Source organism: Sinocyclocheilus anshuiensis, unplaced genomic scaffold (assembly GCF_001515605.1).
Source record: "Sinocyclocheilus anshuiensis isolate Anshui unplaced genomic scaffold, SAMN03320099.WGS_v1.1 scaffold487, whole genome shotgun sequence".
Classification (NCBI taxonomy): domain Eukaryota; kingdom Metazoa; phylum Chordata; class Actinopteri; order Cypriniformes; family Cyprinidae; genus Sinocyclocheilus; species Sinocyclocheilus anshuiensis.
This window is the reverse complement of record NW_015548240.1, coordinates 926-26718: the sequence shown is the minus strand read 5'-3', so window position 1 is coordinate 26718 and position 25793 is coordinate 926. Positions and strand designations below refer to the sequence as shown.

The window sequence follows — 25793 nt, the reverse complement described above, 5'->3', positions numbered from 1 at the left end:
GCTGTCTCACACACACACACACACACACACACACACACACACACACACACTTTCCCTAAACTTTTAGCAAATTAAATTTTATTGACACTCTGACAGATATCATAATTGCAGGACAGAATTCTTTGACCAATCAGGCTCTCCGGAGCAGATGATAATGATAGTAATTTACGGCTTTAAGTGCTTGTCCTACGTAACTTGTGACTCGTGACTCAGTGAATTTCACTGAATGAAATCAAATTTAGGGTACAAACTGTTCTACTCAGCAGCAGCGACCAATTAACTGTAGACAGGGCCAGTTACTCTGTTACCATGGCGACCGGAAAGACGCTTTTCCATGGCAATTGATGCTGTGATGAACATTCTGAGAAATACAGCTCTATACAGCAAGATTTCAGTGGACAAAAGCAACCAGTGGAAGCTGTTTTAGTTGAGATATGTCTAATTGCAATGTACAGATCAGGGATGTTGACTGAGCATTAAGGGAATTAACAGTGACGTGACTGGCAGCACATTTATAAATATTTATAAAAGCTGTTTGGATTTGTATTGCATCTTCTGAAACATAGGTTAGCTTTAGCCTTTAACAGTAAAGTCAGTGTTCAAATATTTAATAAGCATTTTTATTTAACATTATCAAATTGAATGTTTTGAAAATTCATTACATTAATTAGTTCTCATTCCTGGTTCATCTTGGGTCTTAAAACTCTCAAAACAGTATCAATCTAAGCAAAAGTCTGCATTTGTTCTCCATGAAATCATATTGCTCTCTAAGAGGAGAATTAGAGGAGTAATATTAAAGACATCTCATTTGTTAAATTTCATTCCTATAAAAAAAAAAAAAAGGGCTTGTAAATGCAGAACAATGTATTCCACAAACCACTAGCCAGCACAGTATATTTCCATCAAACTTTATTTATTTATTTTTTGGCTTACCACAGTGTTATTTTAGTATTATTTACATTTATATTATATTACTTATTAATATTTTTAATTTTCAGTTTTTATCTTAATTTTTAGTTTAAGTTTTAGTAATTTAGTTATATGTTTTTGTCACTTTAATTCACTTTAATTCATTTAAGAAAAATTGTAGTCTTAGTTTTAGTCATTTTAATACTTCAACTTAGTTCAGTTAGTTTGCGTAGCTAACTAACAAATTTTAGTTTTTGAAGTTTTCCATCGAATATTTATATTTTGTTTTATTACAGCTTTATTTCAAGGTTTTTAATAGTTTTAAATAACAATATCAACATTGGTTAACCATAAAGTTAATTAATTAGATTTTTATTGACAACATTTTTTATATAATTTTTATTTTTTACGTTAAAGGGGTCATCGGATGCCCATTTTCCACAAGTTGCTATGATTCTTTAGGGTCTTAATGAAAAGCCTATAACATACTTTGGTTAAAATGTCTCAATGGTAGTGTAAAAAACACCCTTTTTACCCTGTCAAAATCAGCTCTGTATTCAGCAAGCCATTCTAGTCCGTGTTGCTTTAAATACTTCGGTTAAAATTTCTCAATGGTAGTGTAAAAAACACCCTTTTTACCTTGTCAAAATCAGCTCTGCAGAAATCAACCCATTTTTTTGCATGTTGCTTTAAATGCTAATGAGCTTTGCTGACCCCGCCCCTCTCTTCCGTGGGGTGACGAGCAGACTGTAAACTTCAGCCGCGAAACTTGTTAACTAGCACATATTAGGAAAGGCGATTTGCAAAGATTCATTAAAAAAACCCTTATACTCACTTCTTCTGTAGATGAAGCTGGATCATGAATGATTCGCGCAAACTTAAACGCATTTAGCAGATCGGGGATCGGCGCATTCCTTTCAAAAACGAAAGTAACATTAATCCTCTGCGTCTTCAGCGGCTCAGATATGGGGAGTAAATGACGACTGTTATGTTCATTATTACATTCAGCAACAAAACACCTCAATCGCTTAATCGGAGACATTCTTGTCTTCCCCTGCACCGGAGTCAACACAATGGCGGACAGCTCTCAGCTCACTCAGGGCGGGTCTTAAGGTAAGACGGACTTGTCAATCAACTATCGTGGGAGCGGCCGTAGCAGAACTACGTCATACTGACAGGAATCTCAGAACAGCCTGATTTGAGAAAGGGGATTTTAAAATAGGGATTTAAAAAAAACACTGGGTGGATTTTTATCAATATAGGATGGATGTGTACACACACTTCCAACATACATTTATGTTCAAACAACTTGTAAAGTGAATTTTGCATCCGATGACCCATTTAAAGCATAATTCCTTGTCTTGTTCCTCCTACACTGGGTGGATTTTTATCATTATAGGGTGGATGTGTACACACACTTCCAACACACATTTATGTTCACACAACAACAAAAGTGAATTTTGCATCCGATGACCCCTTTAAAAAAGCCTGCCAATGTCATTTTTTTAATGGCCTATATTATTTTTTTCTAGTATTCTGATGACAGAATAAAAGGCAATGTTTTAGTCACAATCACCCACACTCACACACTGAAAACAAACATACGTATCCTCAAGTAGAAATGCTTTTGAAATAACTGAATGACCTTAATGAATGAAATGAATTTCTTAAATATATAGTTCAGTCATGAAACTCTAGATGGCGCATTCTGACGGGGTGTTAACATAACTGATGATATTCAGAGAGTTAAACGACTTGGCACAAGCTGATTGGTTCATGCTGCATATGCACCCAATGAGCTTACTGCCTTGCATTTATATGGCTGCCTTGCATTTATATGGCTGGCTAGCATTCACTTGAGATTCCTGCAGCGCGCTTTCAGAGTTCTCTGAAACCCTCCACCTTCCCCAGCTCCACCTGTATAGATCTGCTACGGGGTTATTTTATATGCTATTTGTGCAGCAGCAGCATGTCTTAAATACTCACTGCACCGTATCGCCATATGCATTGGCAGTAGCAAGTTACTGTACTTGCTTGCAGCAGCAGCAATAATCTACAACTACAGCAATAACCAACAGCAGCAGCAATTCAGCAGCAGCGTAGCAGATCTGTTCAGCCAAGACCAAATGCATTAACATTGTCATATCCATCACCATGCTAAAATGGTCAGAGAGTTGTCATGATTGAAATGCATTTTACTGTCCTTCTTTCTAAACCATGGCTCTGTGCTCTATTAATCAGCGAGGAGCCGCTTCAAAGCGTAGTGAAATATTCAGTGTGGTTGACATATATGTGGCTGTAATGTATATCAGGAAAGCATAGCTATGCTATGCATATTTATATACAAATGTCTGAGTGAATAGGAGAATGTGGGTGCGTACCTTCACAGTCAGATGGCTCTGTGCTTCCTTCTTCCTTGTCAGAGAGCAGCCGTTTAAATTTGTGATGTTGCCCTGGTGCATTCTGGGTGTTGAGCTCCGTAACACCCAAACAGAAGCTTTGTGAGCGGGAAACCGAGATCTCAAACTGCTTTGCTAACTCACCATCGCTGTCTGACGAGCTGGAAATCTCTCCATCATCGCCGTAACTATTCACTACACACACAGATGGGCAAAAAAGAGACAAACAAAAAAGTTACAAAAAAATTTGGATAAAGATAAATGCAGAGAAAATGAATGAATATGGACCAATATAGGCCTACCAGCCATAATTCCAAGGCATTGCTATGTGGTTGCTATGGTGTTCTGGGTAATTACTCTGCCATTACCATTCCCATACTAGGTGGATGACAGGTTGTTGCTAACTAGCTTAAGTCAAAAGAGTCTTTCTTTAAGACATTTTGATCCCCTAGAAATGGCTCCAGTTCCTTGTTCAATGCAAGTCTATGGAAATTTTTGCCATGCTAGCAGCATTCAAGTAAGAAATGTCTTCTTATTAAAGCTATAGACATTATTCATTTCACAGCAGTGAGTGATTTTCTGCTTTTATTTTATTTTTAGGGTCATATTAACAATGTAAACAACAGTAGGTACTGTATGTTACGCTGCTGTCACTTACACAGATATAATATAAACATGTGATTTCTTTCCCAGATGTTTACCTTCACAGACACAACTGACTGTGTTTTTGTAACTTATGTGTGTTTTTCACATAAACGTGTGCATTTGACAGTTCATGCGCATATGACATGAAAGAGAACTTAGTTTAGTACAATCAAAATAGGCATTTTCAAAATGATATAATAAATTATCTGTGAGGTATTTTAAGCTGAAATTTCACAGACACATTCTGGGGACACCTGAGACTTGTATTACATCTTGAAAAAAGGGGCATAATAGGTGCCCTTTAAAATAACCGATTTCTTTTAAAATACATATTTTAAAATGTAATTATTCATGTTTAAACTTTGATACTTTTTTCAGGATTAAAAAAAGATTCAAAAGAACAGCGTATTTATTTCAAATCTAAATATTTTCTAACATTATAAAAGTTTTTTACTGTCACTTTTGATCAATTTAATGCAGCCCTGCTGAATAAAAGTAATAGGGCCTAAATTCTTTTTTTTTTTACTGGTCCCAAATGTATATGCAGTATTAATAGTGATAACTGCCGTAGCAACACCATTAAAATAAAAGACCAAAAAAACAGAAAAACATTCACTTCATACTGATGCAGGACACTCTGACCACAATAACTTGTTCCACAACCCCCCCACATTCCATAAAGTGAGAGAGAAAGACAGTGTTGTTGGTAGGTGACTCAGACATGTTGGTATTTTTTAATGGTAATGTAGAGTGTATGTAGAAAGGCATGTCTACCAAATGCACCTAATCGTAAGAGAGTGGCCAATTAGTGTCTTTGGGTCTCTTTTTTCTCTCTTATCCATTATAGTTGTACTTCCATTCATTGCACTGCATTTCACCACATCATTCACTCACACACACATCAAATTAGGCCAAGTAGCTATGTAAGGAGCAGCATAGAAGGTTGCCATGGTTACCAGTCCCTCACACTGAAGTGCTTTCCTCAATGTACGCACTGAGTGCGTTCCATATGACATAAATAATACCTACGCTTTGAATCTGAAAGAAGAACAATCACAGCAGCTGTGCCATTCCAAACAGAACAGCTCATAAATAACTGCAGCAAAGAACTCTTCAAAACAAATGTCCTTGTAGAGTCCAACTCGTGGACATTTTGTATAAAACATATATTAAACCAAGTTTACCTCTCTGATTCTGTACAGAAAAAAAAAATTATTTCATTACATTTATAAATAAATAAATATTTTAACTATTTGAATGAAAACTTACTGTAGTATGAATAAATATGAATTAACAATGAACAGTATATTTAGAAATTGCAATGATAATTTTTTCAAAAGATTAAAAAGCATTTAATATTTTTTCAAAATGCTAATATTTTTTAAAAAGTTTTCATTTTAAAAAGTTTTCATTTTAAAAAGGTTTTTTTAAAAGATTGAAAAAAGTAAAAAAATAAAAATAAAAACAATATGAACTGTTCATTTACTAGGTGACAGACATTTACTTATTTAGTTAGTTAGTGAATTAATGTGAATTTCAGAATCTTTCTAGCTCAGACCTATAGAAATATCTATATTTTATCCAGCCTCTTATAGAAAAATGAAATTATTTCCAAACATTTGCTGGCTAACTTTCTTTCAAAATTAAAAAAAAAAAAAAAAAATTTTTTAGAATGTCCAAGATCTTAAAGGGATAGTTCACCCAAAAATGACAATTCTGTCATCATTTACTTGCCCTCAAGCTGTTCCTGACATGTATAAATTTCATTATTCCGCTTAACACAAAAGATATTCTGAAGAATATTTGCTGGTCAGTTGACTTCCATAGTAATATTTTTCATACTATGGAAGTCAATGGGGACCAACAACTGTTTGGTTACCAACATTCTTTAAAATATTTTTTTTCATGTTCCACAAAAGCAAAGGGTCAGTGTCAGCGAGTCAGAATTTTCATGACATAATTTTCATTTTTGGGTGAAATATTTCTTTAACAAGCATGTTAAGAGTATCATAGGTGGTGTTTATTAACTAGACTATGTATGATTGAATTTTTGTATGTGTGTGTGTGTGTGTGTGTGTGATCGTGTGTGTGTGGGAGTGAACATGGCATGTGTATTTGATATGTGTGTATGTGTGTACAGTGTATTCATGTGTAAATTAAATGACTCCTGTTTGTTTTGAGAGGGCGTTCTCAGTTTACTGAATATATTAAATATCCAGAAAGATGAAACACACACACACACACGAGGCTGTGTCTTAAACTCTGCATATGAGTGACTGTGTGTCTGTGTTTAGTGGCTTTCCAAGCAACAGAATTTCTCAGAAACTTTTGCAAACAATGAAAATTTAATATGAAAAATCGACAAAAAAGATATCTGAAAGCTAAAGCTAAACCGAATGTGCGAGACTTCCAATTCATCAGCCGCTAGCATAGACAAATAATTAGAAGAATAATAGAGTGCAGTAAACAGTAAAGCTATTTGTGCTAGAAGCCAGTGTACATATGATTATTATGATAAATAATAATAATAATAAGATAACAAATACCAGGTTGCAATATTAAGCAGCATAACAGTCTGTTTTTGTACAGCTAAAATGGAATAATCATCTGACACTGGAAGCCCTGCACATTTAAGTTACTAATTGTCGCATTAAAAATTAGGTGGACTGAACAACCCAAAGCTTACTGTAGCAAGGAGGAAAAACAAATTTAAGACCCTAACAAACACTAAAACTATGAAGCTACCAGTCAAAAACAGGTAACAAAACCTTACACAGCAAACATGTAACCAGTTTACAAGAACAGAACCACCAGTGATGTTTAAACTAAACAAACGAACAGCAGTCTCAACAAAAATGGACCAAGAAGATGAACCAAGCCAACTTCTAACCCACATCTTACCAGCATCAGAGCAGCGTGAAGCCAGGAGACTCCTTCTGCTCTCCAGCTCATCTGTCTCTTCACTGATGGGAGTCAGGCGTTCGGCAGAGGGGGCATAATCAAACCTGCTGCCCTGACCTCGCAACGCCAGCTTCTCCTGTGGATCCACTCCAGATCCATGAACAACCCTCAAGTTCTGCTCCACCTCTGAACTCTCATCTTTTACTGAGACCTCAGAGTCAACAGCTCCGTTTTGGCCGAGGCGGCGGAAGCCATTGGAGAAAGCATCTGAAATCTGAATGAGCCATGAAGAGAAGGCTGGGATACCTGCCTGAGGAACATCTGCCATTCCATCAGATTTCAAAATGTTTTTCTCAACACTTTTGACAACAGCTCAAAAGAAGGTCTATTTTCAGATGCACAGAAGACCCTGTGAATTCCCACATGTTGTTACTGTTTTAAAAACAAAATCAACAGAGCTTATACAGTACATATATTTACTTTCTATAGTGCAACTAACTACCACAATTTGTACGGCAGACAGACATCAAGCGTAACTGCCTTCAGCTATTTGATGAAAACTGTTCTAAATAATACAGTTTAAACTGTTTTAAATGGTATTACAATTTTGTCCGAAACCAATAATAAAAAAAAAATGTTTTATTCTATTTTTTTTATGGCCAATATCTATGGAAGCCCGTTTCCGCCACAGAACCAAAAAACAAAAAAGGTAATTGTGACTTTTTATCTCACAATTCTGACCTTTTTTCTCACAGTTGCGAGTTTACATCTCGTAATTCTGACTTTTTTTCTCAAAATTGTGACATATACAGGTGCATCTCAATAAATTAGAATGTCCTCAAAATTGTGAGAAATAAAGTTAGAATTAAAAAGTCAGAATTGCGAGTTTTTAAAGTCCAATTTTGAGGGGGAAAAAAGACTGATATGTTCTCAGAATTGCGAGTTTATATCTCACAATTCTGACTTAATAACTCACGATTGCATCTTATAAAGTCAGAATGGCGAGATATACAGTAAACATACAATTCTGGGAAAAAAAGTCACAATTTCGAGTTTATACCTCCCAATTCCTACTTTATAACTCGCAATTGCGAGTTTATATCTCATAATTCTGAGAAAACAGTGTAAATTACGAGTTTGTATCACGCAATTCTAAAAAAACAGTCTGAATTGTGAAAAAGGTCAGAATTGTGAGATGAAAAGTCCTGTATGGAAGTATGGATCCACAATTACCTTTTATTATTCAGTGGCGGAAACGGGCTCAACTGATATCTGGGTAATATTAAAAATCTTTACTATTTTGTCTAAATAAATAAATTAATAAAAAAAACTAAAATCAGTCAATCAGTTATTTATAAATGCTACAAGTGAATTTAGTCATTACAGTATTATAATACACAGTATGAAAATAAATAGTCATTTTGAAATTGGTCAAAGACTGCATTTAACGATGTTATTAAATTGTCTGTGTTTCTAAAGATAAACTTTTAGTGAGCGCTAGATGATGGTAGAGGTAATCTAAACGTAAAAATATGAAAAACTAGCATGCACAATTAAATGTCCAATTCCAATAACTTAAAAAAATCTCAAATATCAGCCAATAACTGATATGGTACCGATATATCGTGCATCCCTAGAACAAACACTTACCAGCATGGCTTCCTCAAAAAACAATCAGTTACTCCATTTAGAGCCCCTGCACCTCAGAAACTATCTACATATAGCAAACCGTCATCCAAACCAGTTCAGCAGCACCTGAAGCATGGCGTTTAACTAGCTAGTAGACTCAGGACATCTCATAGGACAGACAGAGTGAATGTTTACTAAAGGAGCTGCTTTGAAATACCACAGCAGAACTTCCTCAAACACCCAGCTGATATACTGACTGTGTAATGTGTGGGAGTCTAACCAAAAAGTGCAGGGTTTACTCATAGGTGTGTGTGTGTGTGTGTGTGTGTGTGTGTGTTTTCCAGGAATGAATAGAGATAGGGACAACCCACAGAGCACACATAGCTGTGTGTGGTTCATTGCATATAACATACAGATAATTGGATCCCAATAACTCCCCCTGTCTGCCAATGGTCATCAAACAGACTACTATTATATTTACCTTGGATATAGGAGAAAGTATTTTAGTAATGAAGTTCACCTTTTGCAAAAAAGAGCAAAAGAAAGTCAGCAAAAAATGTTTGTCTGAAGAATAATACTCACCGAGTCCCTGGTGAATCCCAGCGCGGTCTCTTCGTTTGCGCCGGCTGTACTGCTCAAGGCACGGCAGACCTCCAACACGAGCGAAACAAAGCTTCTTATTGATAAAGAGGAAGAGTATGGCCAGCAAAACGACAAAGATGCCCACGGCTGACAGGAAGCCCACTGCCTCAGGAGTGACTGGTGAGGGAACAAACACACAGATACACATTGATCAAAAGCATTTAAGTACAGAAGTTCAATTTTTATATTGTATTCATTATATTTTCCATCCCTTAAAGGGATAGTCTATCCAAAAATGAAAATGATGTAACTATTTACTCACCTCATGTCGTTCCAAACCTACATGACTTTCTTCTGTTGAACATAAAAGAAAATATTATAAAGAATGTTGATAACCAAATAGTTTTGGTTCCTATTAACTTCCATTGTATGGACAAAAAATACAGTGGAAGTCAATGGGAAACAAAACTGTTTGGTTATCAACATTCTTCATAATATCTTCTTTTATGTTCTACAGAAGACAGAAAGTCATACAGGTGTTGGAACAATATGAGGGTGAGTAAATAATGACATAATGACATTTCCTTTTTGGAGACATTTGGTTGGTCTACACCAGGGGTGCCCAAACTCGGTCCTGGAGGGCCGGTGTCCTGAAGAGTTTAGCTCCAACCCCAATTAAACACACCTGAACCAGCTAATCAAGCTCTTACTAGGCATACTAGAAACTTGAAGGCAGGTGTGTTGAGGCAAGTTGGAGCTAAACTCTGCAGGACACCGGCCCTCCAGGATCGAGTTTGGGCACCCCTGGTCTACACCATGTTGTTGGCAGGGTTTACGATGCTTGTGGGGACATTTGGTCCTCACAACCTTATGTAAACCCAACCCACACACAGGTGAATGCAGACTAGGGGTGGAACGGTTCACGGAAAAAAAATGTAACCGTATGGTTCTCCACACACGGTTCAGCAATATGCCATCATCACCCGGATGTTGATAGCGCGCATGTGCAGGTAAGACCTGATGTTGTGTTTAAACTAAACTCATTTAAGCCTTGCCAGAAGACGCAAACTCGTGAGAAGATTTGTGTGCGCTCATCCGAAGCGCGCAACCCACATGCAATATTGAGTTCTCTAAACAAGTCTTGTGCTTGAATGGACAAATTCACACAAAAATGATGTGAACATGCCCACCTTGGCAAGTATCCTAGAAGACTTTTAGTCGGTTGAACATACAGTATCAGTGTACTGGATCCATGCTTTGTCTCAAAGTGACAGCACGTTTTTTAATCTTAATCAAACAACAAAAGACAAGGAAATCACGCACTGCTCTTGATTGAATAGCTTTTGTAACTTTAATAAAGATTCATCTTTAATTTATAGAGTCAAATATGCAATGCTGTTTTACATTTGATTACTTTATTCAATTTCTGTACCTGAAAACTAATGCTAGACCTATCTAAAAAAAAGTGATACAAACCGAACCGTGAGTAAGTTGAACCGTTCCACCCCTAATGCAGACGCCATAATAATATTATAGAGTAGCTTCACCCTTTAACATTTTTACACATCCTTTTATAAAACCGCTAGTTACACAAATGACCCAGAATACCTTGTGATTTTACAGTTCCTAGAATAAACTGTGAAGCTAATGATGTATTTGCACATATATTGTATTTAGCCCATATTGTCAGGCACATGGTTGAATTCATCTGGCACTGCACTCTACAAATTATTTCTCAGCACTATATTACTATATATAGACACACTACCATTCAAAAGTTTAGGATGCATAAGATTTTTATATTTAAAAAAAAAAGGCTCTAATAAAAAAAATGTAAAAATAGTAATGTGATGAAATATTACTATAATTTTCTATTTTAATTTATTTAAAAATATATATTATTGCTGAATTTTCAGCAGACATTACTCCAGTCATGAGTGTCACATGATCCTTCAAAAATCATTCTAATATGCTGATCTGAATTCATCGAGATCTAATCAGATTAGATCTCATATATATATATAAACTGCTCTAATGAATGCAAATTATTGAAATGTTTGTGCCACTGATTAAATTAATTTGCTGCTATGATGTATTATATAATGGATTTTAAAATAACATAAAATATACACAAAGAAGTCTAAGAACACAGATGTCTTCCTAAGCTAGATTTCCTACTTAAAAAGGGTTGTAAAAGTGATCTGAAATGCTAATTGAATGCTATTTATTACAGCACTGCTCAAAACGTGTACTACAACAGAACAGAATTCATAACTAAACGTATTTGCAGATGCCAGTTTATATAAGTTCACTTAGTCATATTGCTCACAGTTGCAATATATTTTCATTAAAAGGGAATTTGTTGACTACTGTAGGACTGATCTCTGCCTGGTGGAAAACAGCCCTTCAGCAGACAGAGAGAAACCATGGCTTCATATTCAACACATATTCATCAAAGGTGCTTTGAAGTGAACACTTCAAGTGTAAAATAGACCATTAAGTTGCATAAGAGTGAATATTTCACTGAGTCTGAGAGCGCAGGCACTTCTGAGTGTGTGTTTACATGTGTGTGTGTTGAATGAAAGGCTGAAGCTGAACACTATTATGCTGAACCATCTAATCTGCACCCACACACACAAGCCAATTGCACAGTTACAGTTGTCGCTGAGATGAACACAACTACCACTCACACAAACAAATGTGAAAAACAGAAGCAAAAATAAATATGGTTATAAAAACAAGAACGAGAAAAGAGTAAACCTCCACTCACTTCCATTGCATAGAAAAGAGCAGCATGAACATTCTGCCAAACATATTCTTTCATGTTTTTATGAGAAAGTCAATCATACAGGTTTGGAATGACATTAGGGTGAGTAAAATGTTAACAAAATTTTCATTTTTTGGGTGAACTTGCCCTTTAAGATTCAAGTGAGATTAAATGCACTGCTGCATAGGGCTGTGAATTTCATATCCAAACACTTGGCCATGCTCTCTGCACTCTTCTACATGCGCAAGCAAGAACACACTGACCTTGTAAGCACAGAAACAGACATTCACACACACCCACATGGACCTCTGTACTGCATGAGCAGGATGGTTTCCTTGGAAACAACTCAAGCATTCTGTGAGGAGTGATTTGTGCATGGCTTTGTTCACATAAACACACATGATTTCATGTTGCCATGGATTTTCTGTTCTTGAGTGCACAGAGTTCATATAAGCTCTAAATATCATCTAACATCATTATACCATTATTAATTACTAACTATTATACAAAACAAGCTAAATCTTTAACTCATATACACTCAACACTGTTAGAAGATACAAAACTGTCACTGAGGCGGTACCCTTTTAAAAAGTTACTAATATACACACTTCATGTATTTTTAAGGTACTAATATGTACCATTAGGGGTAAATATGGTAGATGTACCTTTTAACTTTTGTACCTCAAGGTACCGCCACAGTGGCAGCTGTGAGAATGAGTGAAAAGTGAATCAAGAATGGCTTGTGTTGCTAAACAAGACGTAAAAAGAAATATGGGGAGATAGACAAACTCTAAGGAATAACAAAACATTGTTTTTTAAATGCCATAAATGTCTTGCCATGCCTGAAAATGGTAAAACATCTCTATCTACTGGTCATTTGTTTGAACTGCATCATATTATAGCCTAACTGCTTAGACTGAGGAACAACAAATCGAAAAATCTTGTTAAATAGCTAGATTTTATGTTTATTTGTTTTTATTTATATATGTATTTCATTGATTTAAAATGTAAGACAATATAACACAAATGAACATACACATTCCCATATTTAATTGCTGATTAGACTTTAAATGATAAGCTTTTGTGAAGTGATTCTTTTTAATGCCACAAAGTTTGAAAGCCAACATTAAGGGTTTGCCATTAGTTAATTGGTACAGGATGTCATCTCTCTCCATTTTTTGCAGTAAGCTTCCTGTCAGGCTCTAACACCCTTCCTGACAGCTGACAGCTGGAAACTGAAGGCTTCTCAAAATCCACTATACTCTAAACATAAAGTCACACTCTTTTATTTCTTATCCACAAAATCTAAATTCCTGGACAGAAGTGGTTCACCCGGAATAAACAAAGCTGCACAGACAGAAAAACATGCTTCAGAACACTAGTTCACAGGCCAAGCCTTGATGGTGACATTTTAAACCCTGAATTAACTTGTTATCATACACGATTGGCAAATTGTTTTCCTTTTTTAAAACATAAAGCCCACAAAATGTTGTTTATGCTGGAAATATATATTGTTTTATTCAGCAAGTACACGTTAAATTAATCAAAGGTGTAAAAAAATATATTTACAATGTAACAAAAGATTTGTATTTTACATAAATGCTGTTATTCTGAGCTTTCTATTCGTCAACAAATCTGAAAAACAAATTCCATAAAAATATTAAATAAGCATTAAGCATTTGAACTGTCAAAATAAGAAGAAGTGTTTATTCCAAATCACCAAATCAGCATATTAGAATGATTTCTGAAGAATCGGGTGACACTGAGAGCTGGAGTAATGATGAAATGATGAAAATTCAGCTTTGCCATCAAATGAATAAATTACATTTTTAAATAAATTAAAGTAGAAAACAGTTGTTTTATATTGTAATAATATTTCACAAGTTTTCACAGTATTTTGATCAAATAAATACAGGCTTGGTGAGCATAAGTCTCTTCTTTCAAAAACATTAGAAAATCTTACCGACCCCAAACTTCTGAATGGTAATGTAATTGCTGATTTTTGAGGTAAATGAAAAAAAATTCTAGCCTACTTAGGACACAAATATTTGTTTCATCCAGACAAATGCACCTGCTGGAAAATCATATCTGTAAACCAATTCATGACAAAATAGTACCCTTAAGCTCACTCACAAACATATAATGTACAAACACAATTCCTTTAAAAACTTCCAGAGCCTAAATCACAGATGGGTCAAAAAGTAGGACACTGAGACACTACTAAGATTCAAAATTCTTTGTATCCTGGATTTGTGTTGTATAATGTATACTGGAGCATCTAGAAATGTGTTTATAAAGATAGGAAGGGTCTCTCTCTCATTTTTCATGTTTCACATGTAGAGGTTAATGTTTTTCTGTCTCCTCCTTTAAAACACACACCACCTGAGATCATATAATCACCCTGTCTCTCACTGTCACGCTCTAATAAAGGCAGATGTGGGGAACCGAGACACAGGTAAATGAGAATGAATCACTCTATAAATAAAGGAGGGTTGGATGAACCTCAAACACACCAGCACATTCTCTGCAGGACAAATCAAAAGCTGATAACAGAGGCTTGTGATTCTGAATTTTCATGACTGACCAAATAAAGGTGCCAATGAGGACTTGCTCATGTCTGAGAACATTATTAATCCAAGAACAGAATGGAATGCGGCAGGATTCTGGCCTCTCTGGATCCACAGTCTTCAACCATTAGACTAATTAGGCTATAAGTCTTTTTTTTTCTCATCTGAGCTATCTAGAGATCACTAATCAACTAAAGCAAATAGAGATAAAAGTGAACTAATGCAAAATAAAAAAAATTATTAGATCATTTGCATATTTCAGGCAAAGAGTTACAATCTCATCCTGGTTATAAAACAATAGGCCTATAGTAATAGTAGGGTAAATATATTATTAAAATAAAATATTTATTAGGCCTCCAACTATAGAGCAGAAATCAATAAGAGAACCAATTTATTATAAGTGAACTCCACCATTATGGAATATGGGAGACCAAATCTCTATTTCATGTTTTTAGTCTCAGTTAGAGATATTTCACCCAAAAATGAAAATTCTGTCATTAATTACTCACCCTCATGTCGCTCCAAACCTTAAGATCTCTGTTCATCACATAAATTATGATATTTTTTATGAAATCTGAGAGCTTTCTAACCCTGCATAGACAGTAGGGCTGTGCAATATATCAAAATTATCGAAATATCGCAAATGTACATATCGCAATATGCATATGGTTGCAGCTTGCAATATTTGGGGCCATGAACAAAAGACAAAGAGAAAATCACTCACTGCTCTTACCTAAATAACTTTTGTAGCTTAAATAAGAATCAGTGCATATTGAATTCAAAGAGTAAATTCTAAGCAGTTTTTTATTTTTCCTTTTTATTATTCAGTTCCTAAACTCATGTTAAAATGATTACACTAATGTTAAAATGACATTTTTATGTAATGCTCGAGTAAACATATCGCATTTTTCTTCAATATCGCACAGCCCTAATAGACAGCAATGTAACTGACAATTTCAAGGCCCAGAAAGGTAGTAAGGACATCGTTAAAATATGTGACATCAGTGGTTCAACCTTCATTTTATGAAGTTATGAGAATACCTTTTGTGCGCAAAGAAAACAAAAATAATTACTTTATTCAACAATTCCTTCTCTTCCGTGTCAGTGAATGAATGAATGAATGATGCATTCCTCTGCTTGCAAACAAGGTGCAGCGCATCCAGGTTTTTTACGTCAGAATGCCGGCTCCTGCGACAGCAGCATCACATGCATATATGGTACTGTCGTGAATGTGCGTAGAAGAAATGATTGAATAAAGTCATTTCTGTTCATCATCTTATAATAATGTTTTCTGATGAGTGGTATGGGTAAGTTTTCACGGGAAATTCGAGCATGGCACTGCGTCATTACGTCACGTCTATAAACATAAAGAAGTTGTCCCGGCTACTAGGCTATCGCATGTGAGGATCCTGCAGGTGGCGGATCATTTATAGCCTTTTCTCACAGCAGCTGGAATAATTAAATGTATAATTTTGATGGCGGATTGTAAATCCAGAAAGGATCATGTGTTTATGAAACACATGTGAATTAAATTAAATTATATTCCAGTTTTAAATGTGCTTCTGATTACAGATAGCCTGGGATTACACAAGATTTGTATTTTAAAGACAACCAGTTCGAAGGGAGCATAATTTGCTTTTTGGGTTAAAATAATTTCTTAATATGAAATTCAAAGAGTATGACAATTAGAGATTAGACTGTACAGAAATTGAAATCTACACACTAATACACACTATACTCATAGTCACGCAATGCTGATGTTGTTAACATTAATAATTTGAGAATAAAGTATAACAATAATAATCATTTGCATGGTTTGATGTGATATAAACTAACCAATCTTTAGATTAAATCACCAGAAAAATTATAAACTCTTATTTTGACCAATAGAAACTGAAACGTATAAATTGTATAAAATTACAAAACACAAAAACATACAACACATTACAACTTGCCCTGATCTGACATTTATAAACAATACCTTTATACTGAAAACAGAGTTCAGGTTAAAATGCTCCTTCATTATAATAATTGGCTCTTCTCTTTCAGAAAAAGGTTACAAAGATGTTACTGGAGCAATACCCCAGCTAAGAGATACAGGTACCCGAGGAGGTACATCTTTGTACTTTTTTTTTTTTTTTACCCCTAAATGGTACATATTACTACTTAAAGCCAAAGGTACATATTAGGCTAACTAAGATGTACACTACACATTAGTATCTTTTGAAAGGGTACCGCCCCAGTGACAGTTCTGTAGCCTGCCTTTTTCTGATGTTTTATTGAGTGCACTTGTTTAACCAGAAGCTATTATAAAATTATGCTGATTTTAAAATTTCAGTTTGGAGAAAATACCCTTGTGAAATACTCCCTATGTGTAGCCGAGATCTCACAGCAAAATAAACGAGTACATTTCATTATAGATCTCTTTAATGATTTATCAATTGAACTATTTTTAGTACTTTAGTTCTACATTTCCCATTGGAGATCAAACAAGTTGATTTTGAAAATGAAGAACTTTCAGCAGGGGCAAAAATAAACATGTTTTCTGAAGGTTTATTTCTATAGCCTATGATTAACACAGTTGCACAATCTGTCTCTGACACTGATATGTGATTCTTCAGTTAGCTGAGGATATCTGACTCAAATATATCTATCTCACAAAAATGAGACTTCTTCAAACTTTATGCTAAAATATTTATGACATCTTCTGTATTAAAGATAAGGGCCTTGAACAACCTTAAAGTTGATTTTAGTGAAATTGTATTGATGTGTATTTCTTTGTGCGTTATTAGGATTGTGTTAATTAGCTATTACCTTTGAACTTGCAAGAATAAAATAAAATTCATTTCATTTTTAAATTCAAATTCATTTCTGAATTTAAATTCTAAAATACTAACAGGTTCAGCGTAGGCACCTTATAAATCTACATCTAAACATATGTATAACCTATAATTCTTTATATATTGTATATTTCTTCAAAGTTTAAACAAACCATTTTTTCTTTTGGAAAAAAAAAAGAATTGTTCTCTAAACTGCTGTCATGGTAATGACATCAGTTTGGGGGACAGTGGTTTATTTTTAAAAGCCGTTTAAATAAAAGGTATTGGAAGAAACACGATCAAAATCATAGCTATAAGCCATTATAATGTGTGCTTTAAAACTAGAATGATTAAAAAATCCAACCATAAACGTGTTAAAACTATTTTCAAAGGCAATAACAATCAGCAGGTGAGGAAATAAACTGCAACACTAGCAATAGCCAGAACATGGATTATATAAAACATCGCTTGAAATTCTCCAGGCGTGTTTATAATCGTTTGAGTGCAATGTCAGTTGTTATAATGTCATATACGTTACAGTAGAGAAGATGAACCCTTTGAGATGATGATATGAATGGTGATAATGATGCTGGCAAAATTCATCGATGAGCCATGCCGCAGAATCAACCAAGGAGCTTTAATAAACATACTGATAGTGTGTATAACGATATTTGATCAGGAATGAATTCAAAGCTTTCTAAAAATCGTTTAAAGCAAAGCGATACTTACTATCTGATGCCATGGTCGCGTTGCACTGAACCAGCGGCGTCAATCACCCGCCCTATCGATCGATATCTTCAGAAGTATAAACAAAGAGGCTTGGCGATCGGTCCTTCTTCGCGTATCAGCCCGTCTGTCCCGTCAAACCTGCTGGAGAGAGACGGAGGAGAAGCCCACCGGGACACACTGCTGTCGTGGGCATCTGGACGAGAAGGCGCTGCGCGCTCTGCAGCAATGACCTCCAGAACATTCATCCAGACTCAGTTATGTATCAGTGTATGTCATATTCAGTTTCCGCATATGGGGCCTATACATTTGTGTCTTCAACTTTTGTGTACTAGGGGTTGATTTTTCTTTTTGTTAAATGAAAACCACAATAAATCTGTCCTGAAATTGTTTTACCATATGCTGTAACTTTTTTCCCAGATGGACTTTCATTATTAAAATGTATATAAAAAATCTATTATTAAATTTGACTACATTGTAAGACTATGATTCAAACAAGGAGTAAAATAATATCATATAGTGTAAAAATAACAACGACTGACAATTGTGCCAACAAGTTTGATCGAATATTAATGTACTTGTTTACCAACAGTGAGACAACAGTGTCAGCAAAGACCATGCCTTAGATCAGTGTTTCTGAATCAGGGCTGCGTTCAGCCCCGACAAAACGGTGTAAAACGTTTTTTAAACGGAAACGGTGGTGTGTTGAACACCCTGTTCTGATGACGCAAGAGTTGCAGCTATGGCAGCTGAGAAGGCCATTCTTTGTGTTCTTTTTGAAGAATTTTCGGAGCCTGATGAAATCGGTATAAATACGTGTTTAATACTGCAAAATACGCTCGATGTAACAGTCACTGCCCTTGGCGTCCAGAATAAAAGAGAACATCCCAATTCGAGTGAAGGGATTTGTAGAAACTGTGGTTCCTAATTATTGTGATCCAACATTTGCCTCGCATTTCAGGATGAACAGACAAACATTTCAGGTGAAGGATAATCCACTTCTTCCTATAGCCTACTGTGTTATGATCTATATGACCTTATTATTTTTAATGCGAGTATTAGGCTTATCATTATTGCTGATCACTGTTGTTGTGCTATTGTATTATTTACCATTATATAATCAGAGTATAGACATTTTTTTGAAAGTGTCACTCCACAGTACAACAGCAAAATATATAAATATGTATAGTATTTTTATGTTACATTATTAATCAGTGTCTAGCACACCTTCCTAAGGAAAGGATATGGACCAGAAGACATTGCAATTACTAAATGATATTTAGACAGACTTAAAGAAGTTCCAGATCTATACTTGTGCCCTTATTATTTCAGTTATTTTGCCTTTAATGTAAATAAATTGATGTAAAAAAAAATAATGTAAATTGCTCTTGTAAATTTATTTGGATGTTAATTACATTGTGCGAGCTGCCTCTTTAATAACGCATGGTTTATATACATGCTGCTGCTGATTGGGCTGACATTTTTGACACACCCACCAAACAAGAGAAAACGTATCTCAAACCCCATTGCACACCGTTTCCAGGAAACATGTCGTTCAACCCGGAAACCGTAGCAAAACGGTGCACACCGGTTTGAGCTTGAACTTGCCCCAGGTGTGTTTGATTAGGGAGACACACAAAATGTGCAGTGCTGGGGGGCGCCCAGAACCAGGGTTGAGAAGCACTGCCTTAGATGAAATATGAGACATATATTTAAAAAAAAAAAAAAATCTTGTGGGTATTTTAGAAACAAACTACTAGCTATAAACAAAATATTTTAGAAAAATTCTTCTGTGATGTGTATAAATTTTGTTATAGGAGAAAGTAAATAATGCAGTGTTTACACATTGCAAATTAATCTTTATGTGCAATCAGTCACATGATTTGGATGTATTGAATTCATCTTAAAAGCTACGGCCTATTATGTGCAAACTACATCAATCTTGACTGTGCTGCAGATCTAAATTATCAGGTGACTCCACACTTTGGCTGAGGCAAGGGAGAGAAATGCTAGGATTGGAAGTGATAAAAGATATTGATTAAAATCAAGCAGCCGAATGAGTACATCAATAAAACCTTCAGGTTAGAAAGAACTGGCCATATGCATATAAAAGACCACACAACTCTCGTTTCTCAGTGTGTGAGATGTATTAGCTGGCACGAATACAATAGAAAGAAAGTGAAATTACAGAAATTACATTCTGAATTATAAAATCGTTAACATGGTTTAAAACAACAAAGTATACTTAAAAAACTATCCATTTTAAATAGCTGCTTAATAACATGTTAATGTAAAAGCTATCAAAGAACAATCAATAAATAGCTTTTTTATATAAACAATTATTGTCTAAAATGTATATCTATCACATATTCTGATGCCAAATACTAAAATACAAAAACAAAAAAAGAAATAGCTGTCTTAAAAGCAACTTACATTCACTGCCCTTTTAACCCAAAAGCAGCAACGTTTAAAATTACATAAAACAAATCAAATGAAACTGGAGCTCAGAGCACAAATCCCACTAGCTTTTAACACTGGGCGGCCCGCCAATCACACTCCATCCAGATGGTGCTGCTTAATACTAAGTGGGATCGCTGCTCTTGTCGGGGTTCCAGTTGAATTTTTTCTTCTTTTTTTCTAGGGAATTCAAAGTCAAAAAGTGAAGTTCTTGCATCAAACAGGCTCTTCTGTCATTATTAGTTAGCATGATCTAATGACCCAAGGGTATCTGCAGGGTTTTAAAATCCAATTTAAGGCTTTTAAACACCTGCACATATAAAATGACTGCCATATGGGCAGAGTAGGGCAAAATGACTAAAAATGATGATTTAAACAACTATACAGTTTAAATATTACTGGTTGTGACAAAACCAAAAAGTTCTAAAAATGATAAACCACACATTTGAGCCTATAATCCATTTTAAGTAAAAGGGATGATATTTATATTCATTTAAAATATATAGAATTAGAATACTGGACAATTTTATTGTTGATCTGGAAAAAGAAAAAAAAACAGCAGACGGCCTGAAAGAAAATGTGAATCCATTCAATGTGCGGTATTCATTGATTGCAAACTGTTCTGTAACCATGAGCCTGTAGAGCGTGCGACAGTCCTGTGTTTACTTAGAAAAGTGCACGTTTAATTAAATCATAGCCTTTTGAAGTTTAATGATCATGCACATTAAGCCACATTAATCAACATCTGTTTGCTTACCTGGTTCCATCTCTTCTTTCACTGCACTCAAACACCACAGCCGGGTCAAATTTGAGCCCTCATCCTCAATTCCTATCGTATAGAAATGGCTATAATCAATCAATGCAAACCAAACTGTAACTAGGTGAGTCTATCAGGGTGGGCAGGACTTACCCTGAGTTCTGAAGCGTAACTGAGTGCGCGTTTTAAGTGATGGGAATCTTTTCTTTTTTGATGACACCTTTGGTGAAATGTCTGGTCCAGTTGCTGGGACCAGTTCTGCCTGTCTGTGACGTCGGGACTTGGAAGCCTAACCAGGGAAATGATGCAAAACAGTGCAATTACTTGCACAGTCTTATGTGGATTATGCTTAAAACCTATCTACATGTAAAGGCCTTGTAAAGTGTTTATTTTATGTGCTCATGTTATTAATTATGTACAAACAATTTAACAAACAATCTGACCTGTCCCTTATGCTTTCTATATTTACCTCTATAACTTGTCCATATGATTTGGATTTGATTGACGCTAACATCTGGGCTCTGCTGGAGCTCTTAGGATGGAAAAAAAAGAACACAGTGAATGACGCACTCCTCTGGTAAAACAAAAGTACTGCAACATCACAAGATAGCTACACTGCTGCAGTATGGAGCACTATGAAGTATTAAAGAGACATATGAAAATTAATTTTAACTTAATCTCTTACTTCTTGATTTGAAGGTCCCTCTCCAGCATCCTGCTGCTCAGATGTCTGAAAAAACAAACATAGTGCTTTAAATACGTACATAGTTACAAAACACATATACAGTACATTCAGGATTAAGTGCCATCATTTATGTAGCAGTTTTGCACTACTGTTCCAAAGTTTGGGTCACTAAAATTTGTTTTAATTTTTGGAAATCTTAAGTATCATAAACTCACCAAGATGTAAATGTAATGTAAAATATTTAAGATTTACACTATCCTTTTTCTTTCTTATTCTAAATTAACATGTAAAATGTCATTTATTTCGGTGATGGTGATGCTGAATTTTCAGCATCATTACTCCAGTCTTCAGAGTCACGTGATCCTTCAGAAATCATTTCTTAATACTATTAATGTTGAAAACCGTTCGATAAATAGAAAGTTGAAAAGGACAGCATTTATTTGAAACAGAAATCTTTTGTTATATTATAAATGTCTTTACTGTCACTTTTGATCCTTTTAATGTATTCTTACTGAATAAAAGTAATTAACTACTTTTAAAAACAAACTAAAATTAGTTCCTCAAGATATTAATTCCTCAACAACAAACAATAATACAACATAGATTCATAAGCACAAATACACTTACTGCACGATTCATCTGCCAGCTGGAATAAGTGAAGATGGCACTGTTTAGTTTGGGAACCAGGTTTTGTTGTACGATATTCAGGTTTGGGTCTGGTTCAGTGAAAACGGCTTTCTTCACACCTTCATAATGCTCATGGACATTTGCAATTTCCTAAGGTGCGGAAAAATACAACTGGACTTGTTAACCAAAACAGCCTTCCCATTTACAAGCAACTCCTAATCACACTTGTAATTGTCAAATAAAACAGATTTGCATTTAAAAATCACAAATTAGATGCAGTTTCTACAGGATGACTTTTAGTGCAAATTTTGTTTTGTTATAGCCATAATTCATCAAGACCAATATTTAAATCATGTCTTTGACTGATCAGTGACATGACAAACATAGTGACACTCAGTGTTAAACCTGGCTCATGTTTAGCACTGAGTTTAAACGTCATAGAGCAGCTATAAAAAGCATTCACACATTCAGAAATGTATTTAAACAAATGCTGGAGGAGATACAGTTTAATACAAAATGAAGCTCTTGAAGCTGTTATGTTGAATCACCTCTAGTACATCTGTGGTGACAAGTTCCTGAGGACGTGATGGCGGATCAACAAACTCTACACAGATTTTCCTCTTCCTTCCATCTTCCCTCTTTATCCTGAAATTGAGCTGTAAACATGTACAATGAGCACCTTTGGCCCGAGTTCAGAAAACTCAGGTTAAATCAGTTTGTTTCCATCAGTACGGACACACACAGCAAAGAAAAACACTGCTTAATAATGTCAACATGTAACTTCTCTTACATGACATCCTAGTGAAACAGGATATTCAGTGTAAGGTGGGACTATATCCACATTAAACTGACTAATTCATCAAGTGACTGAAACGAAGGACTTTACAGCAAATCACAGCAAAAATCTGGGCAAAACTGTGTGGTTTATGTAACACTGTGTCTTGCAGCCAGTTTAGGTATACAAGCACTAAGCTTATTAACCTACCGGTGTTGGCATGGCTGTGAAGTAGAAAGCTTTATCGGACAAGAGCTTTCTGAAGACATAAATCACATCGTAATGTTTAGCATTCAATGCATCCTTCTGAAACTGCATAACATCCTTCCAGTCCTTCAGAGCGATGCGGATCTACAAAGCCAAACATTCACAAAGAAACAGACAACCGCTAAAAAAAATGACAATACATGAGTTTTAATTCATTTGCTGTCATGTCATTCAAAACCTGTATGACTTTCTTTGGAATATAAAGAAGATATATTGATGTTTTGGCCATACAATAAAATATCTTTTGTGCTCCACAGAACAATAAAAAAGGTCATACAGGTTTTGGAATGACATGGGAGTGAATAACCCCAGGCCCTAGTAACAGAACACAACAATTCTAAACAGAAACACTAAGACAAACAGTGACCCAGAAGGCTGAAAGAATGATTAGATGCTGGGTGACAGCACACCTTCTCTCTGGGAGTGGCGAGTTGTGTGTTGAAGAGGCCGTACAGCAGATAAAGGCCGCCCACTCTGATCTGGAACGTGTAGGGAGGAAAAAAGTATGGAACCACCACAGACAGAATCAGACGAGCAAAGCGCCTTCTCTCATTTGGCTCCGGTTTACCACTGCAGAGAGGAGGAGAGAGAAAGAAATTACTTTTCAAACATAATAGGGGATGGATGGGAACCCCTCATACAAGATCATATTTGGGGGCCTGTGCATGGTATCTAAAAGATTGAAAATCCTAGCACTAAAGCATCAATACACACAATAAAAGCAGTGACGGGGAAAACAATGCCAGTAATGTTCATAATAATAATAATAATATACAATAAAATTAACATTCAACAAGAAATACTTTCAGATATACAGACAAGTATAGGCAACCGAAATTTTAGTTTTGCCACAGTATCACGTTCTTTATATAGTTCTCTTATGTGATGATTCTAATCTTGTAGGGAGGAAAAAAGTATGGAACCACCACAGACAGAATCAGACGAGCAAAGCGCCTTCTCTCATTTGGCTCCGGTTTACCACTGCAGAGAGGAGGAGAGAGAAAGAAATTACTTTTCAAACATAATAGGGGATGGATGGGAACCCCTCATACAAGATCATATTTGGGGGCCTGTGCATGGTATCTAAAAGATTGAAAATCCTAGCACTAAAGCATCAATACACACAATAAAAGCAGTGACGGGGAAAACAATGCCAGTAATGTTCATAATAATAATAATATACAATAAAATGAACATTCAACAAGAAATACTTTCAGATATACAGACAAGTATAGGCAACTGAAATTTTAGTTTTGCCACAGTATCACGTTCTTTATATAGTTCTCTTATGTGATGATTCTAATCTCATTTAAAAGGATTCACATGAAACTGTCACTGGCATCGATGTCAAACTCACTGGAAGATGCTGCTGAAGTCCATGCCTCTCCAGATCTCTACAAACTGCACGTACCGAACTGACTCGGTCGCTTGAAAACGACCCAGTAGTTCTTCACAGTCTGTTTTTACCGGTCCGCTGAAATTATCCATCCTGCCCCGTAATCACCACAAAGACTTCATTGCTTATCTTCTTCTTTCAGGTTTAATGGCGGTTGGCAACTCATCTCAAAGGTGCATTACCGCCACCTACTAGACTGGAGTGTGGGCATTAGACTGACATCAAATGAGAGGTGGAGAAAAAAAAAAAAAAACTATATCCCTATTAAATTCTTTCACTTAACCCACTGTTTTTCAAAAATAACATTAATAAATTGTGTATTCTCCCAGATGCTTTCCCTAATAAATGCTCAAGTGTCATGCTTTGTTCATCCATTTGTGCCTTTAATTCTGCCCTATCTTTTTTGCAGTCTAACAGTATATGCTTCACTGTCTCTTGTACATTACAATAAGTGCATAATCCAGTGGGATGTTTTCCTATTCTGTGCAATGTTGTATTTAAACCAGTGTGACCCATTCTAAGACTTGAGACTAACATCTCCTCCCTTGGGCTTCTGCCCTTCCTCATACTTGTGACTACTTGATTTTGTGTACTGTATAAATGATGTCCTGTATCCGCTGTGTTCCAATATTCCTGCCATATTTTAAAAGAATGTTGCTTTATGACGGTTTTGAACTCTGCTCTACTTATTGGTACGTTTACATCTACTGTTTCATGCTTTGTAGAGTTTTTTGCTAGCATATCCACAACTTCATTTCCTTCCACCCCTACATGGGCAGGAACCCAAAGGAAGGAGACAGCCATTCCCTTATTATGAAGTGTGAGAAGCAAGTGGAGTATTTGGTAAATGAGGTCTTGTCTACATGACACTTCATTGCTTATGTT

At 35.5% G+C, this 25793-nt stretch overlaps 2 protein-coding genes across 3 annotated transcripts in view; both read right to left on the bottom strand.

The window, feature by feature from the left end:
* The window catches only part of LOC107654932 (synaptotagmin XVI), a 26577-nt gene extending 8501 nt beyond the window's left edge, over positions 1 to 18076 (bottom strand). The window contains exons 1-3 of one of the 2 annotated variants that reach the window (XM_016442260.1): positions 17948 to 18076; positions 9066 to 9242; positions 3291 to 3503 (exon numbers count right to left, since the gene is read on the bottom strand). In XM_016442260.1, coding sequence (XP_016297746.1) covers positions 3291 to 3503; positions 9066 to 9242; positions 17948 to 17960 — 403 coding nt within the window. In that variant the 5' untranslated portion in view covers positions 17961 to 18076. Of the gene's footprint in view, positions 1 to 3290; positions 3504 to 6854; positions 7183 to 9065; positions 9243 to 17947 lie in introns of those variants that run through there. The other variant, XM_016442259.1, reaches the window with a different exon arrangement.
* A 1993-nt stretch (positions 18077 to 20069) lies between these two features.
* snapc1b (small nuclear RNA activating complex, polypeptide 1b) lies at positions 20070 to 24161 on the bottom strand. The gene is made up of 10 exons (XM_016442220.1): positions 24154 to 24161; positions 23923 to 24082; positions 23456 to 23596; positions 23019 to 23126; positions 22471 to 22620; positions 21844 to 21888; positions 21628 to 21690; positions 21312 to 21447; positions 21159 to 21230; positions 20070 to 20581 (listed from the first exon to the last, which is right to left on the bottom strand). Exons 1-10 carry the CDS (start codon positions 24159 to 24161, stop codon positions 20526 to 20528), a joined length of 939 nt encoding a protein of 312 aa, XP_016297706.1. The 3' UTR covers positions 20070 to 20525.
* Positions 24162 to 25793: the final 1632 nt, after the last annotated feature.

Coding starts and splice junctions, on each gene's coding strand:
- snapc1b (XM_016442220.1), bottom strand. Junction 21,691..21,843: donor AGGGACCTTCAAATCAAGAA/GTAAGAGATTAA, acceptor TTCCATCCTAAG/AGCTCCAGCAGAGCCCAGAT. Junction 21,448..21,627: donor CATATGGACAAGTTATAGAG/GTAAATATAGAA, acceptor TTCCCTGGTTAG/GCTTCCAAGTCCCGACGTCA.